Source organism: Typopeltis vanoorti, chromosome 10 (assembly GCF_054136105.1).
Source record: "Typopeltis vanoorti isolate ZY-2024b chromosome 10, IOZ_Tvanoo_1.0, whole genome shotgun sequence".
NCBI classification, from domain to species: Eukaryota; Metazoa; Arthropoda; class Arachnida; order Uropygi; family Thelyphonidae; genus Typopeltis; species Typopeltis vanoorti.
Window position 1 is genome coordinate 982483 of NC_143558.1, and position 16119 is coordinate 998601.

At 36.4% G+C, this 16119-nt stretch overlaps 1 protein-coding gene across 3 annotated transcripts in view; it reads right to left on the reverse strand.

The window, feature by feature from the left end:
• DppIII (dipeptidyl peptidase 3) overlaps positions 1-16119 on the reverse strand; it is a 364629-nt gene that overhangs the window by 107269 nt on the left and 241241 nt on the right. For all 3 annotated transcript variants that reach the window (XM_090398644.1, XM_090398641.1, XM_090398643.1), the window contains one exon: positions 7654-7760. In XM_090398644.1, the coding sequence (XP_090254770.1) occupies positions 7654-7760 (107 nt within the window). The remainder of the gene's footprint in view (positions 1-7653; positions 7761-16119) is intronic.

Consider the following 16119-nt stretch of genomic DNA (forward strand, 5'->3'; position numbering starts at 1 on the left):
CCCATTCTGTTTAAGTGACCATACCACCTGAGATTAGCACTGCATACGCATTCCTGGATGCTGATAATGTCAAGTTCTTTCCGAATATCATCGTTTTTAATATGATATTGACACTGATGACATCTGTTCATGCCTATAATCTTTCTCGTGACTCTCATATCTGTGGTCTCTAGTCTTTGGTCAAGTGTTTTAAATCTTACCAGCTCTCAGATCCATAAGTTAAAACTGGTTTGAACACTGTCTTGTACACAGCTAATTTAGTGTTCCGACTAATTTCTCTCTTATTCCATACGAATTTATTCAATTGACTTACTACCATACTTTCAAATATAGAAATAGACAACAGAGTCAGCTTTGCTGACTCTGTTGTCTATTTCTATATTTAATTTACCATCTTCTCTAAAAATCATGCCTAAGTAGCCGAAATGTTTTACTTGTTCCACAGGTTCTCCATTCACAACACAGTTGACATTTTCAACAATTTATTTTCATTGTCTTTGTCTTTTTAATGCTCACCTTCATGCCATATCTATTACAACAGTTATTCAGTTTAGGCAGGGACTCCTGCAAACTTATAGCAGATTTATTTAGAAGTATAACATCATTCGCATAAAGCAAAGAGCTGACATTAACATCTGCAATTCTGATATCAGGTTTAATACCACTTTCCTTCATAATGTGATCCATATAGATAATGAATAACAGAGGGAATAATGTACATCCTTGTCTCACACCAGATTTAACATTAAACCATCTTTCTGTACTTGCTTCAATTCTAACTGCTGACTTGCAACTCAAATAAAGACTAAGTATTGCTTGATATAATGCCCCATTGACACCATATAATTGTAGCGTATTGAATAGCTTCTCTCTCAGCACCTTGTCATATGCCTTTTCCAAATTGACAAAACTTAAATACAGATCTTTGTTATATTCCCATGCTTTCTCGACTATTTGTTGTAAAGTGAAGATCTGATCCTGACAGCCTCTATTTGGCAGGAATCCAGCTTGTTCTTCACCAAGCTTTTCTTCCACAATTCTTCTCAATCGTTTCTCAAGTATACTTGCATAGATCTTGCTGGGAACACTTAATAGGGAAATATCTCTGTAATTCTCACATTCAGTTTTATTTCTCTTTTTATATATGGGTACTATGAGAGCTCTACTCCAATCATCGAGAATTCGTCCCTCTGCCCAGGCTCTCTGAACTATGTAGTGCAGCCACTGGAAGACCTTTATACCATCATACTTCAGCATTTCTGGTCGAATATCATCTACTCCTGCTGCCTTTCCACATTTTAAGCCTTTAATGGCTTTTTCTACTTAAAGTATGGATATGTATTCCTGACTGCATGTCTGGTCAGTGTTTTTTACCACTGTGATGTCATCACTGCTTGTTTCATTTAGCAGTTTTTCAAAGTAATTACTCCATACTTCAAGGATATCTTTTTCTCCTGTTTTCATGTCACCTTTATCATCACTAACTCCTTTTACAGCACTCTTTCCTCCATTCCTAAGCTTCTTCAACAACCTCCAGAATATTCTGCCACCTTCTTGATATTTATTTTCTATATTCTTGCCAAAGTCCTCCCATGACTTTTGTTTAGCTAGTTTTACACAGTGTTTAGCATTCTTGCATTTGTCTTTGTATTCACTAAGAGCACAAGCTGACTTATTTGCCAGGAACTTTTGATATGCTTTCTTCTTTTCCTTCACTGCCTCTTTTACTTCCTGTGTCCACCATGGAGTTCTAATTTTTCTATCCTTGCAGACAACTTCACCACATGCCTCTCTAGCTGAATCAATCAGGGCATTCTTCAAGGCTTGCCAATGAATCTCGAAGCTTTGATTCCTGTTCTCAAACTCTTTCATTTTTTCTTCAATAATCTTTGTGTATTTTAGTCTATAGTTCACATCTGAGAGCTGCTCAACTTTTATTCGCTTTAAAACTTTCTTACATGTTATTCTTTTCAATATGAAATTAAATTTTATCCTGCTCAAGACTAAATAGTTATCACTTCCAATTTCAAATCCTCTGTACACTCTGGTGTTCTGCACCAGGGAGAAAACATCACTATCAACAATAACATAGTCAATGAGACTTTTCTTATTCCTTGCCTCTTCTCTCCATGTGAATTTGTGCACATTTTTATGTAGGAATATTGTGTTAGTAATAACCAGTCCATGTCCTGAGCAGAAATCCAACAGATATTTGCCATTATTATTAGCTTTGCTCTTTTCTCCAAATTTTCCCAAAATATTTTTTGTATGTCTCACAATCATTTCCTACTCTGCTATTTAGATCCCCAACAAGGACGAACTTTCCCTTTTTCATTATGTCAGTTGCTTTTTCTAAAGCATCAAAAATTCCTCCACTTCTAACTTTATTAGAACCTTCTGATTGACCATAGGCACAAATAAGTATCATTGTCCAGTTCCCCATTCTCATATTTGCCAACCTGAGACTGCCTGCTGTTCAAGAAAATTAGCCTCGTATTTTGTGTTGAATACTAGGGCTACTCCTTCTTTTCCTTGATTATCATTGCCTGAATATAACATTTTGTATTTATTGCTCATAAAGATCTCACCAGTTTTTGTCTTTTTTGTTTCAGTCACCCCTATTATGTTGATCTGTTACTTATCTAATTTCTCAGTTACTTCATTTCTTTGCCATTCACGCTTGTTATGTTGATAGTATCAATCTTTTAACTCTGGTGATGTTGAGTTGGGGTGTGTTTTCAGATTTATTCCAGTAGCTGATGTTTCGCTGTTCGCCCTGGTTCCCTGGCAAAAAGCAAAAAAAAAAGGGGTCTTGTTTAACCGGGCAACGCCCCAGCCGGCATGAAATTTTGTCATGTTGTACCATCATTTTTTATTTTGGTTTAACCAAGAAGAATACAATTTGGTCGGCTAAATCCCAAATTGCCAGCCCATCCTTGTTCATTCAGTATCCAAGTAGATACCCAACAGGGTGCACCACAGGAAGGTGAGGATTGGTCATTAGGTCAGAAGCCCTGGTCGGTTCTCCGTATTCCTTTAAAGGGTATGTGGAGGTCTCCTCTCAGTTATACAGCTTTGCCCCTTAAGCACCCCATTTCGGTTTTTAAATTAGTAACTATTTTGCTTCTATAACAGAAAATTTTATGCGATTTCGTGATTTCACGTGTTGGTGACTCATTCATACATTGCCTTATTCATTCCCCCCCCCTCAACATGAACTGACACCTCTTGGTGCTCTGCCAACTACAGTTATCTCAACTGTAGGCAAGCTATACCATACCAGATTTACAAATTCTGATGTGTATATCTATATTTAATTTACCATCTACACTAAAAATAGTGCTTAAATAGCTGAAATGTTTTACTTTGTTCGATAGGCATACTGTTAATATTTTCAATGTTTCTGCCTATTTTCATTGTCTTTATCTTTTTATTGCTGATTTTCATGCTAAATTTTTACAACAATTATTCAATTTAGTTAGGGGATCTTGCAGGCTTGTAATAGATTTAGAAGTATGACATCTGAATAAAGTAAAGAGCTAACATACATTCAAAGAGGTAACACTTGCAGTTTTGATATCATATTTAATACCACTTTCCTTCATACTGTGATCCAAATAGATGATGAGTAATAACAGAGATAATGTGCACCCTTGTCACACAACAAATTTAACATCAAACCATCTTCCTGTACATCTTTCATTTCTAATAAATGACTTACAGCTTAAATAAAGACTAGGTTCTGCTCAATATAATGTCCTATTTACATCATATAACTGTAGCATTTTGAATAGCTTTCCCCTTGGGACCTTGTTATATGCCTTTTCCAGATATATGAAACTTAAATACAAATTCTTGTTATTTTCCAAAGTTTTCTCAACTATCTCTGAGTGAAAATGTGATACTGACAACCTCTATTTGGTTGTCAGTATCAGATGTTTGTTCTGATACTGACAACCAAATTCCAGTTTACTTGGTGTAGAAGAATATCCAGTTTGTTCTTCACCAAGCTTTCATTCCACAGTTTTCCTTACCCGTTTCTCAAGTATAATTGCAGTTTATAGATAGGTTCTATGAGAGCTCTGCTCAAATCATGCAGAATTTGATCCTCTGAACAGGCCTTCTGAATTACACAGTGCCAAACCTGTAAAAATTTTATACCTATATATTTGAGCATTTCTGATTTCAAATTTCATCTACTTTGGCTTTCCACATTTCAGGTTTTTGATACTTTTTCTATGAAGTAAGGATATGTATTTTTGACTGCATTTCTGTTGAGCATTTTCTACTATTGTGCTCATGCCACTCATTTCCTTTAGCAATCTAATCTTTCAAATAATCACTTCAGACATATAGAATCCTTCAGTTTTCATGTTACCTTGATCATCTCTGATTCCTTTTACAGTATTCTTTCCTCCTTTTCTAAGCTTTTTCAATGGCCTCCAGAATAGAATTGCCACCTTCTGATATTTGTCTATGTTCTTACAAAGTCTTCCCATGACTTTGGTTGTTTTTTTTTTATTTATTATTCCTGACACCTCCAAGGAGTCCGAAGACTCATCGCGGGAGGACACCTACAACTGTCTCAACCACTACACCCAACCGCTACTACGAATCATCTCCATCAACGCCATCTACTGCCCACCGCCAACACCACTACAACTAGTATGCTATGTCTGTAAATTGCGTGTGTTCTGAAGGGCCGATTTGTCTGTATGCAGGATGAAAAACCCTGCTACCTCTGTATGAAATCGGCTAGCTCACCTTCGATTGAAAATCGTCCAGATAAAGATTCCTCCTGTCGCGACAAGAATCGAACTTAGGCCTATTCCAATCGAAGGGCGCAATGTACCATCGTTCTTCCAATTGCGCTATGGAGTTATCAGTGTACCAAAGTTATACAACATTAATCCTCACTATGAACAACATAAATCAAAATATGATAATTATGAGGGATTAATGAGACAAGAAAAGTTGAAAGAGCTCAAGTCGGGACTGAAAAAAAAAAAAACAGTTCATGTTTACTAAAATATCACCAGAAAGTGAAGTGGCGGTGCATGCAAGCTATGTCTTGTCGGAGTTGATAGCTAAACACTCGAAACCTTTTACTGAAGGTGATTTCATTAAGGAATGTCTAATTAAAGCTGCAGAAATTATTTGTCCTGAAAATATGAAGGCTTTTCAAACAATCTTTGTCTTGAAATACAGTTGCGGAAAAACATCCTATTAACTATAACATAGTCAATGAGACTTTTCTTCTTTCTTGCATCTTCTCTCCATCTATGCACATTTTTAGTTAGTTTTACATAGTGTTTTGATTTCTTACATTTTTCTCTGTATTCTCTAAGAGCATAAGGTGACTCTTGCAGGAACCTTTGATATGCTTTCTTTCCTCAACTGCCTCTTTATTTTCCTGAGTCCACCATGGAGTTCTGATTTTTCTATCCTTACAGATAACCTCACCACATGCCTTGTTGTCTGAATCAATGAATGTTTTTTTTGAGGTTTGCTCACTGAATCGCTAAGGTCTGGTTCTTGTTTTAACTCTTTCATTTTTTTTCTTCAATGATGTTTGTGCATTTGAGTCTACAGTTCACCTCTGAAAGCTGCTCAACATTGATTCATTTTAAAAATTTCTTACATGTTATTCTTTTCAACATGAAATTCAATATTATCCTGCTCAAAAGTTAATAGTGATCACTTCTTTTTTCCAATCTTCTGTATATTCATGTCCTGAACCAGTGGAAAAACATCCTATCAACTATAACATAGTCAACGAGACTTTTCTTATTTCTTGCATCTTCTCTCCATGTGAATTTGTGCACGTTTTTATGTTAGAACATGGCGTTAGTAATAACTAAACCCTGTCCTAAACATAACATAAATTGCTCAAGTATAAAGAGCTAATAAGCTTCATTTCGGCAATGAAAACATTACTTAAATTAAGGGGGTATTAAATCCCAGTTTTAAAACTGAATAAGAAACTCAAAGATTGGAATCGGAGAGTTTCTTGCCGAATATAGTAAACTATAAAGTATCGGCGAACACTTAGCGTGGGCTAATGCAAGTGACCCTAGTACGTAGTACAATACCGGACGACTCGTTGCAAAGGTGGGGAAAGTTCAGATCGTTATTCTTAGGTATTTTCCATAATGTAAAAACACATTTCCTAGGAAATGTATGCTGTTATTACATTATGGAGGGAGGTCACTACCCATAAATGCCTGCTATAACAGAAATCTAGCAGGTATTTATCATTATTAGCTTTGCCTTTTCTCCAAATTTTCCCAAAACACTGTCTGATAATCATTTTCTACTCTGCTGTTTAGATCTAAAACAAGGACCAACTTTTCCTTTTTTGTTGTGTCAACTGCCTTCTCTATTGCCTCAAAAAATCCCTCCATTTCTCTACTGGTAGAACCTTCTGTGGGACTATAAGCACAAATAAGTCTCATTGTCCAATTTCCCATTCTGATATTTGCCCATATCACGCTACTTGATATTGTGGGCCATTCAAGATGATTATCCTAATATTAATGTTGAATACTCTAGTTACTTTCTCTTTTTCTTGATTGTTATTGCCTGAATATAACATTTTGTATTTGCTGCTTAAAAAGAACTCAACTGTTTTTGTCTTCTTTGTTTCAGTCACATCTATTATGTCAATCAGATACTTATCTAATTCTTGTGCTAGTTCCATTTCTTTTCCATTAATTCTTGTTACATTGATAGTACTAATCTTGAGCTCTGCTGATGTTGAGTTGGGATGTGTTCTGGGATTTGTTCCAGTTTTGACTTTGTGCTCGCCCATGTTCTCTGATGAAAATAATCGGGGCCCTGTTTAACCATACAACCCCACAGAATGATATTCCTGATTGATACAAGATAACCATTCCTATATATATATATCTCATTATTTATTTTATAACTGTCGCTTCTTGATTTTTAAGGGAAATGTGGTAATCAATACTGATACCAATAATGGAACTGGGAAAGAATTTTGTAGTCATATTCAGCATTTAAAATTCCCTACATGGAATATGCAATAAATAATTAAGAAAACTACTCCTTCTGTTAGACTTGCTCAGTTTGAAAATTTAAAGTGTTTGTTTACAGTCTGTTGGAATCCCCCCCCACACACACACACACACATCTCTCTCTCTCTCTTCCTCACCCTGGATTATCAGCAAAATAGAATATTCTCAAGAAGCTAATTTTTGCTTCTTTTTTTTTTTTGTTGGCTTGTGCAGCAATTTTTTTCCCCTTTAAATATAAGAATACTTTTTTCCCATTAAATATAAGAATAGTAAGTTTCAGTGATTATATTTTAATTTAGGAATAATCTGAAATAACATTAATTCCAGTTCTTCTGCTTCCTGAAATGCAAACACCAAACTTCAATTTAGCAATTGTTCATGTAAATGAAAAACTGATCAGCATTAGTACTATACATTTAATAAGAAAATGATGACTTTTTTTTTTCTTTTATACTTTTCAAGCATACTAAGCTACAACTAAGCTACAAAACAATCAACCTTACTTGAAGAACTTATCATAATGCATGAAACTGATTACGAAAGTGAAATCATTATCATTTTTACATCATACAAATAAAAAGTATATGATTCTTAATGACAATTATGCAGAACTCACCTGATCAGATTTGTTTAAAAAATTTGGTGATGAATCTTTGTAACTGGCTGGAATAACATTTCCAAGACATACATTTTTATACCCTTCATTTTGTCGAATTTCATCATCTACAATATAAAAATGTTAAAGTAAGCATACCACTTAAATTCTTATTATTATCAACATTTTATAAAAACATTATTACTGAGATGTACAATTGTATATCAATGATGCATTTCAGAAGGAACAAGTCTAACATCATCAAATTCCTGCCATGTACCCTCAAGGGGTGTACAGAATATGATAGTACTGCATGAAAAATTTACATCATTACTAACTTCCTATCTACAATTTTCCTCCAAATCAGTCTGTTACCTGTCAAGACTGCAACATTATAAGATCTTATATTTCTATCATCTAAGGCACTTTTTACCGTATCAATCCACATATATCTTGGTCTTCCTCTGGGTCGTTTTCCTGCCAACCTGGCAGAGAACACTTGTTTTGCTAATCTTTCCTCGAACATTCTGTTTAAGTGACCATACCAACTGAGATTAGCTTTGCTAACACATTCATATTAAACAGCCTGGTCAAAGGAATGGCCAACTGAACTGGCCATTCCTTTGACCAGGATGTTTAATATAAGTCTCAGAACAAGGAAGATTCTGCAGGAATGTATGGTAATTACATTGCACAAGGGTGGTGCAAAGACCGATGTATCCAACTATAGACCAATTAGTATTTCAGGAGTGGTGGTGAAGATTTTTGAAAACTTGGTTAGGGCTTGCATTTAGAAATGGGTTGACAGTGAATCTCTACTTTGCAATGAACAACATGAGTTTACTAAGGGAAGAGCATGTTTTAGGTTAGTACTATTGAACTAGACAAGGGGAATTGATACACCATGGTACTTTTGGATTTTGCTAAGATTTTTGACAGAATACAGCATCGCAGACTGCTGAATAAATTGAAGAAAATGGGTTTGGGTTATAGAATATTAGTATGGATAAGAGGATGGCTGACTGACAGATATCAAAAAGTGGTATATGGGGGATGCGAGTCTGCAATATTTAAGGTAACTAGTGGTGTACCACAAGGATCAGTGTTTGGCTTGGTCCACTGTTATTCAATCTGTACATTAATGATATTGGGAAGGAGATGGGTAGGGTGATCAGGAATGCTGCTAATATGCAGTACTTGTAGAATGATTTGAATAGGCTGGAAATGTGGACATGGGAAAATGGGTGTCAGTAAATGTAAAGTCATTCACTTCAGTGTGATTAGATGTTCAATGTCGTATTATATTGGGAGGATTGAAACCGATGAGGCTAGGGATCTTGGAGTGTTAGTAGTTAGGAAGTTGAAGTTCAGGGGTCATGTGACAACGATTGCAAATACAACTGAAAAGATAATTCCAATGCTGAAACAAACATTCACATGTAAAGATAAGGATGTTATTTTGCCTCTTTACAAGTCCTTGATAAGACCTCACTTGGACTATTGTGCACAGGTTTGGTCTCCAGGTTTTCATTGTGATTCTGATATATTGAAGAGAGTACAAAGGAAAGTATTAAAAATGATATCAGGATTGTGGAATACTGATTATGAAGACGGATTGAGAATTTGCAGACTGCAGACACTAGCAAACAGGAGAAAGTGGGAAGATATGATTGAGACTTACAAACTTTTGAAATGGTCTTACAGGATTTCAATTGATGAAATTTTTCAATATATGTCGAGTGGAGAAAGGACGAGAAGGCATCCTTGGAAGCTGAGAATGAAGGCTGTTAAGAAGGGGGTGATGACTAGATTTTTCTCTCAGAGGGTGGTGCATGATTGGAATGGATTGCCATTGGATGTTGTGAGTGCAAAAGTGCAGTGGCGCACTCAGGATTTAATCTTGGAGGGGGCCAAGCACTCATGATTTAATCTTAGGGGGAGCCGAGTTGAGTAGACGATTTAAGAATACACACTACGTAGTGCATACAACCTATCACCCAAGCACTACTTCATTCGCCTTGCGTTCACAATGGCCGTGATTCCCGAGAGTCAGAGGGTATTCCCACCTCATGTGACCACTAATTCATAAGTGGTATAGAAATAGAAGACATGACAACATAAATAAAAATTTAAAAAAAAAAAAAAAAAAAAGAATTTTAATTACGAAAAGATTTTTGGAAATTTTTCTAGTCTTTTTTGGGGGGGGATCTTGTATTGGCACACCCAGGGCCCCCTCCCTGGGTGTGCCAATATAAGAGTGTGAATGAATTCAAGAATAAGTATGATAGCTGGTGTGTGTGTGTAATATGTTACCTCCCTCGATGAGTCTCTGACTCCCTGGAGATCTCTCTTAATAATAATAATAAATACAAAAAACATCTTAGACTATATAATAGTTAATATGAAATTATCAAATATGATTATAGACACCAGAGATTTTACTAGTAGGAAAAATTAAATGGAAACCAAGATGGGAGGGAATAAAAAAATCAAAAGAAAATAAAAATATAGAACTATATAAAATTAAACTCTTAGACGATGCAAATATTAGAGGCTAGTATGAGAATAGAATTAGAGATTGGTTGAGTAAAATCAAGGAAAGCAAGACGGTGGAGGAAGAATGGTCAGTCATCAAATATATTAGAAAATGCTGCAAGAGAGTTTGGGAACAAAAAGAAAATGGATAAGATGCAGAAGTCTAAGACAATGGGATGAAGAGATCAAACAGATAATTGAAGAAAAAAAGATAACTTATAAACAGTGGCTAAACATTTAAAGACAGATGAATCATTCATTCATTGAATATAAAAGGAAAAGAGCAATAGTAAAGAAAGCATGTAGGGGGAAAAAATAGAGAAACGTACGAAAATTTTATAGCAAAATTAGAAGGGGACTGTACATTAAAAAGACCTAATACATATAGAATCCTCAAACAAATAAATAACGATTTAAAAGAAAAAACAAACATTTCTAAAACTTATAAACCAAATACACAAAGAAGGAAAATCCCCCAAAAAGCTGAGGCAAAGCTCTAGTGATCCCAATTTACAAAAAAAGGTCTAAAAACAGATGGCAATAATTATCATGGCATCAGCGTCCTCAATACAGGATACAAAATCTATGCAAAAATGTTAACAAATTCATATCCTATATAGAATCACAGCTGGGAGAAGAACAGAATGGATTTTCTAAGGGAAGATCATGTGTAGACCCAGCTTTTATTTTAAAAATAATTACAGAAAAACATAGACAATGCAATATTGAAACACACATAGCTTTTATTGATTATATAGAAGCATTTGACAAAATTCTGAGAAATAAACTACAGGAAACTCTAAAGGAATGTCACATTCCAAACCAACTATACAATGCTCTAATGCTTTGAACATATACCATGATAATGAAATAGCAATAAAGCAAAATGATATTACACCCAATAAATAGAGGAGTCTGTCAAGGCTGTCCTTTATCACCCATATTATTCAATATATATATGGACAATATTATCAAAAAATGGTGAGAAGTAAATACATGTGGCTTCCAAATTAATTGACACACTACTCTTTGATGATGATTAGATCATCTTCGGAAAGGCTAAAGACAAACTGCAGAAATCAATCTATAACAAACAATATTATACAACAATATGGCATGGAAATGTCAACAGAGAAACTAAAGTCATGGCTTTTCACAGAAATAACCCTGTCAGAAGTAAAATAGTAATAAATAATAAAATAATTGAGAAAGTTAATAATTTCAAATACCTAGGCTGTAAACTATCTTATAAGATAGTTTATGAGTCTACAAAACAACAGCCAAACCCACTATTATATGGAAGTGAGATCTGGACCTTTGGAGAAAGAGATATACAGAGAATTCAGGCAGCAGAAATTATTTAAGTTAAGGGATATTACATCCCATATTGTTTCTTAGCTGAATAAGAAACTCAAAGAGTTTCATGCCGAAGAAAGGTTGAAATCGGTCTGGGTAGTGACCTTCTCTCATAATGTAGAACAGTAATACAGCTCCTAGGAGCTAAGTTCACATTATGGGTAAATATCAAGAATAGTGATTGGAGCTTGCTCCACCTTTGACATGAGTTGCCTCAGCTTGCACTACCTAAAGCGTCAGTTGCTGCAGTATCCAGGTATTTGCTTATGCTTGGAATCACCAAACTTTATATAGTTTCTATATTCGGCATGAAACTCTGAGTTTCTTATTCAGCTAAGAAACAATATGGGATGCAATATCCCTTAACTTAAACAAGTTATGTCGCCGAATTGAAGCCTTTGGCTCTTCATATAATTAGCAGAAATGATATTCCTAGGAAAACAGAAAAACTCACCCTATTAGATAAAAAAAGAAATAGTGAAATAATTAAAAATCTTAAAATCAATCCCATAACAGACTCAAAGATTAAATATAGGAAAAACTGGTTAGGCTATATAGCAAGAATGAAGAGAGAAAGATTACCAAAAAAGATCTTAACATATAATCCTGGAGGAACAAGGAATAGGGGACAACCAAGAAGATGGACTGAGTCCGGAACAGGCTACCTGGCCTAGAACCTTGATATGAAGACGACGACTATTTCATAATGAGTATCTCATATATTTAATCTTCTTCTTCTTCTTCTGCAGCTTCTCCCACTTAAGTGGGGTCACTGTTTGTTATGGGTCTCCTCCACACCTTCCTGTCTTGGGCTGTCACCACATCCAAGTTCTTCATCTTCAAGTCCTCTTCTACCAGCTCCCTCCATCTCTTCTTTGGCCACCCACGCTTCCGCCTTCCTTGCACATCCATCTGCATGACCCTTCTTCCCACATATTCGTCCTCCCTCCTCATCACATGACCAAACCATCTCAACCTTGCCTCCTGTATTTTCGCTCCTAAGTTCGTAACTTTCACTGTTCCCCTGACATAGTCATTTCTCAGATGATCCTTTCTGGTCACACCGCATATCCACCTAAGCATTCTCATCTCTGCTACTTCCATCCTGCTAATGTTATTTTTCCTCAGGGCCACAGTTTCTATAGCATATGTCATAGCTGGCCTCACTACTGTCCTATAAATTTTGCCTTTCAGATTGATCGGCACCCTCTTATCACATAACACTCCAGCCATCTCCCTCCAGTTCCTCCAACCTGCTTGTATCCTGCATCCCACTTCCTTCTCACCTCCTCCATCTTCTTCCACTGTCGAACCTAAGTATCTAAAGTCTCTCACCTTCCTGATGACATTTCCTTCCAGCTCCAGGTCTGTCTCCTGGCCACCGCCCACTGCGCAACACATATACTCTGTCTTACTTCTGCTCAGTCTCATACCTCTCTCTTCCAGTACTTTTCTCCATCTTTCCAGTTTAGTTTCTGCTTCTTCTCTTGAATCTACACACAGCAAGATGTCATCTGCATACAACATTGTCCAAGGTGCATCTTCTCTCACCTCCTCTGTTACCACCTCCATCACAATATTAAACAGAAACGGACTTAATGCTGACCCTTGATGCAAGCCAACTGTTACTTGAAAACTTTCTGTCTGTCCTAAACAGGTCCGAACACTTGTCTTCACATTTCTGTACATTTCCTGCACCAACCTGACATATTTCTCCGGCACCTTCTTCTCCCTCAGACACCTCCAGACTTCTTGCCTTGGCACTCTATCGTATGCTTTCTCCAGATCAATAAATACCAGATGTAGCTCCCTTTGTTTCTCTCAATATTTTTCCATCATCTGTCATAACCCAAAGATAGCATCTGTTGTTGATCTACCAGGCATGAAGCCAAATTGTTCCTTTGCAATCTCCACCTCCTTCCTGAATCTACCATCAAGAACCCTTTCTAGGATCTTCATTGTGTGGGACATCAACTTTATTCCTCTGTAATTTTTACAGTCTTGTGCATCCCCTTTACCCTTGTAGATGGGAACAAGAGTACTCTCCCTCCATTCCTCGGGTATATTTTCCTGTTGGCAAACTTTCATGAACAGGTCCCACAGCAGGTCAATTCCCTCTTCCTCCAGTGCCTTCCATGCCTCCACTGGAATTCTGTCGGGGCCCACCGCTTTTCCATTCCTCATCCTTTTCATGGCCTCCGTCACTTCCATTCTACTGATGTTCTGCACCATCCCCTCTGTGAGTCCTTGCATTTTCCTCATTCAGAAGTCCCTCAAAGTATATTTTCCATCTGTTTCTTATGTCCACATCCCTCCATAATACTCTTCCTTCAGCATCTTTGATCTGCCTCACATGTAAGATGTCCTTAGCTGCTTTATTTCTACATTTCGCTAGTTGGTAAATTTTTCTCTGTCCTTCCTTTGTTTCTAATTGATCATACAGATCTTGATATGCCATGGCCTTCGCCTGTGCCACAACTCTCTTGGCTTCTTGCTTTCTCTCTTTGTACACCTCTCTGTCCTCTTCCACTCTTGACTCATCCCACTTCTGCTTTGCCTTCCTCTTAGCTGTCACTGCCACTTGTACATCATTATTCCACCACCAACCCTCCTTCTGCTCTCTAATCTTTCCAGATGTCTCACCAAGCACCTCGATTGCACAGCTCAGGATTACTTTTGAATTATGTTTCCACCAATCTTGTACACTTTCCAGTCCATCCGAAATCCTCTCTAACACTCTCTCCCTAAAACGATTCCTCACACTCTCTCCCTAAAACGATTCCTCACACTCTCTCCCTAAAACGATTCCTCACACTCTCTCCCTAAAACGATTCCTCACACTCTCTTCTTTTAAGCGAAACCACTTAATTGTCTTATATATTTGATATATGAGATATATCATCAAATTCCTATTTACCCTCAGGGAGTGTACAAGATAATAGTACTACATGAAAAAGTTACACCATTACTAACTTCCAATCAACAATTTTTCCTTCAAATTAATCTGCTATCTGTCAAGACTCCAATAATATCAGATCTTATATTTCTGTCTTCTAAGGCACGTTTTTACTGACCACTCCACCTACATCTTGGTCTTCCTCTGGGTCTTTTTCCTGCTAACAAACACTTGTTTTGCTAATCTTTCCGTTTGCATTCTGTTTAAGTGACCAAACCATCTGAGATTAGCTCTGTTAACACATTCCTGAATGCTAACAATGGCAAGTTTATTCCTAATATCCTCATTTTTAATACAATATTGCCATTGATGCCATCTGTTCACAACCTTAATTTTTTTTCATAAATGTGGTCGTCAATCTTTGATCAGTGTTTTTTTATTTCTAACCCAGTTCTCAGATCTATAAGTTAAAATACATAAAAATACATATATAAATCCATAAGTTAGTTTTGACTCATTTCTTTCTTATTCCATATAAATTTATTCAGCTGGCTTCTTACCATACCAGTTTTACTGATTCTGTTACCTCGTTAATTTATTTTCATGGTATCAATGACAACATAGAATGATAAGAAAATAATTAATATTTATTAACTTATTTGCTGATATTTCAGGCTTTTAGGTTGTTGAAAGGGTTCTGTATGATTAATGCAGGGGAGGTTTTTCTCAAACAGAGAACTGGGGATCACCCTTGGAATTTGTTTAAGGGTGTGGTTAGATGTTCTGCTTGGAAAGTGTTGAATTAGTGGAATGGATTTCCAGAGATAGTTGTGAGTGGCCCTAACAATGAATGAGAATAAGGAGAGGTATGTCGGGTATTGTGTGAATAAAGGCTACGGTGAGTCTCCCATGATGAGTTTTCTGACTCCTTAGAGATACATGTATAATAATGGGACACAGACTGGAAACAGGAATGGTCAAAGGGAGAAAAAGAAATAGAATTTTTGAGCTGCTAAGAGATAATTCCCCCATATCAGATGAATACCATCTTAGTGTAGTGGTGGATATGAACTCTGAGCAGAGATGGCTTTGCTGCCTGGAGAAATGCAACTTTCTCCAGGCAGCAAATGCCTGGAGAAACTTGCAATCTTCCATGGCAGACAGGTAATGTTTTCTAAGGGGTAGCATACACTGCAAACATAGAAGAAGGTAATGGCAAACCATGTCTACATATATTTAGGCAAGAAATCTTATGAACACAGGCTTAAGTTATTCAGATGGGGCACTCAGGTCAGAAGGCATCAAAACAGTTATTGGGAACATCAAAGATGAAACTGCCAATGAAATTAAAGTTGAATTAAAGCCTTCAGGAAGCTTATCCTCTGCTACAGTTAATTTCAGAAAAAGGTGTATCCACTTTGCTGACGAACATAAAAACAGGACCATGGAATGAAACTGGAACTGGTAACAAGAGGAAAAAAAATGAGAACTCATATTAAGATTTTAGAAATAGTGAACTTAGATGAACAGGAATGGGTCACTTTGATACTGATGATATTAGGATTTACTACTTTAGATATGAATATTTCAGAAGAAATGGAGTGGCATTTATAGTTAGAAGCGAGTATGAAAAATACATTTTGGGATATAACATTGTCTGACAGAATAATCCAAATCAGAATCGATGCATATCCAGTGAA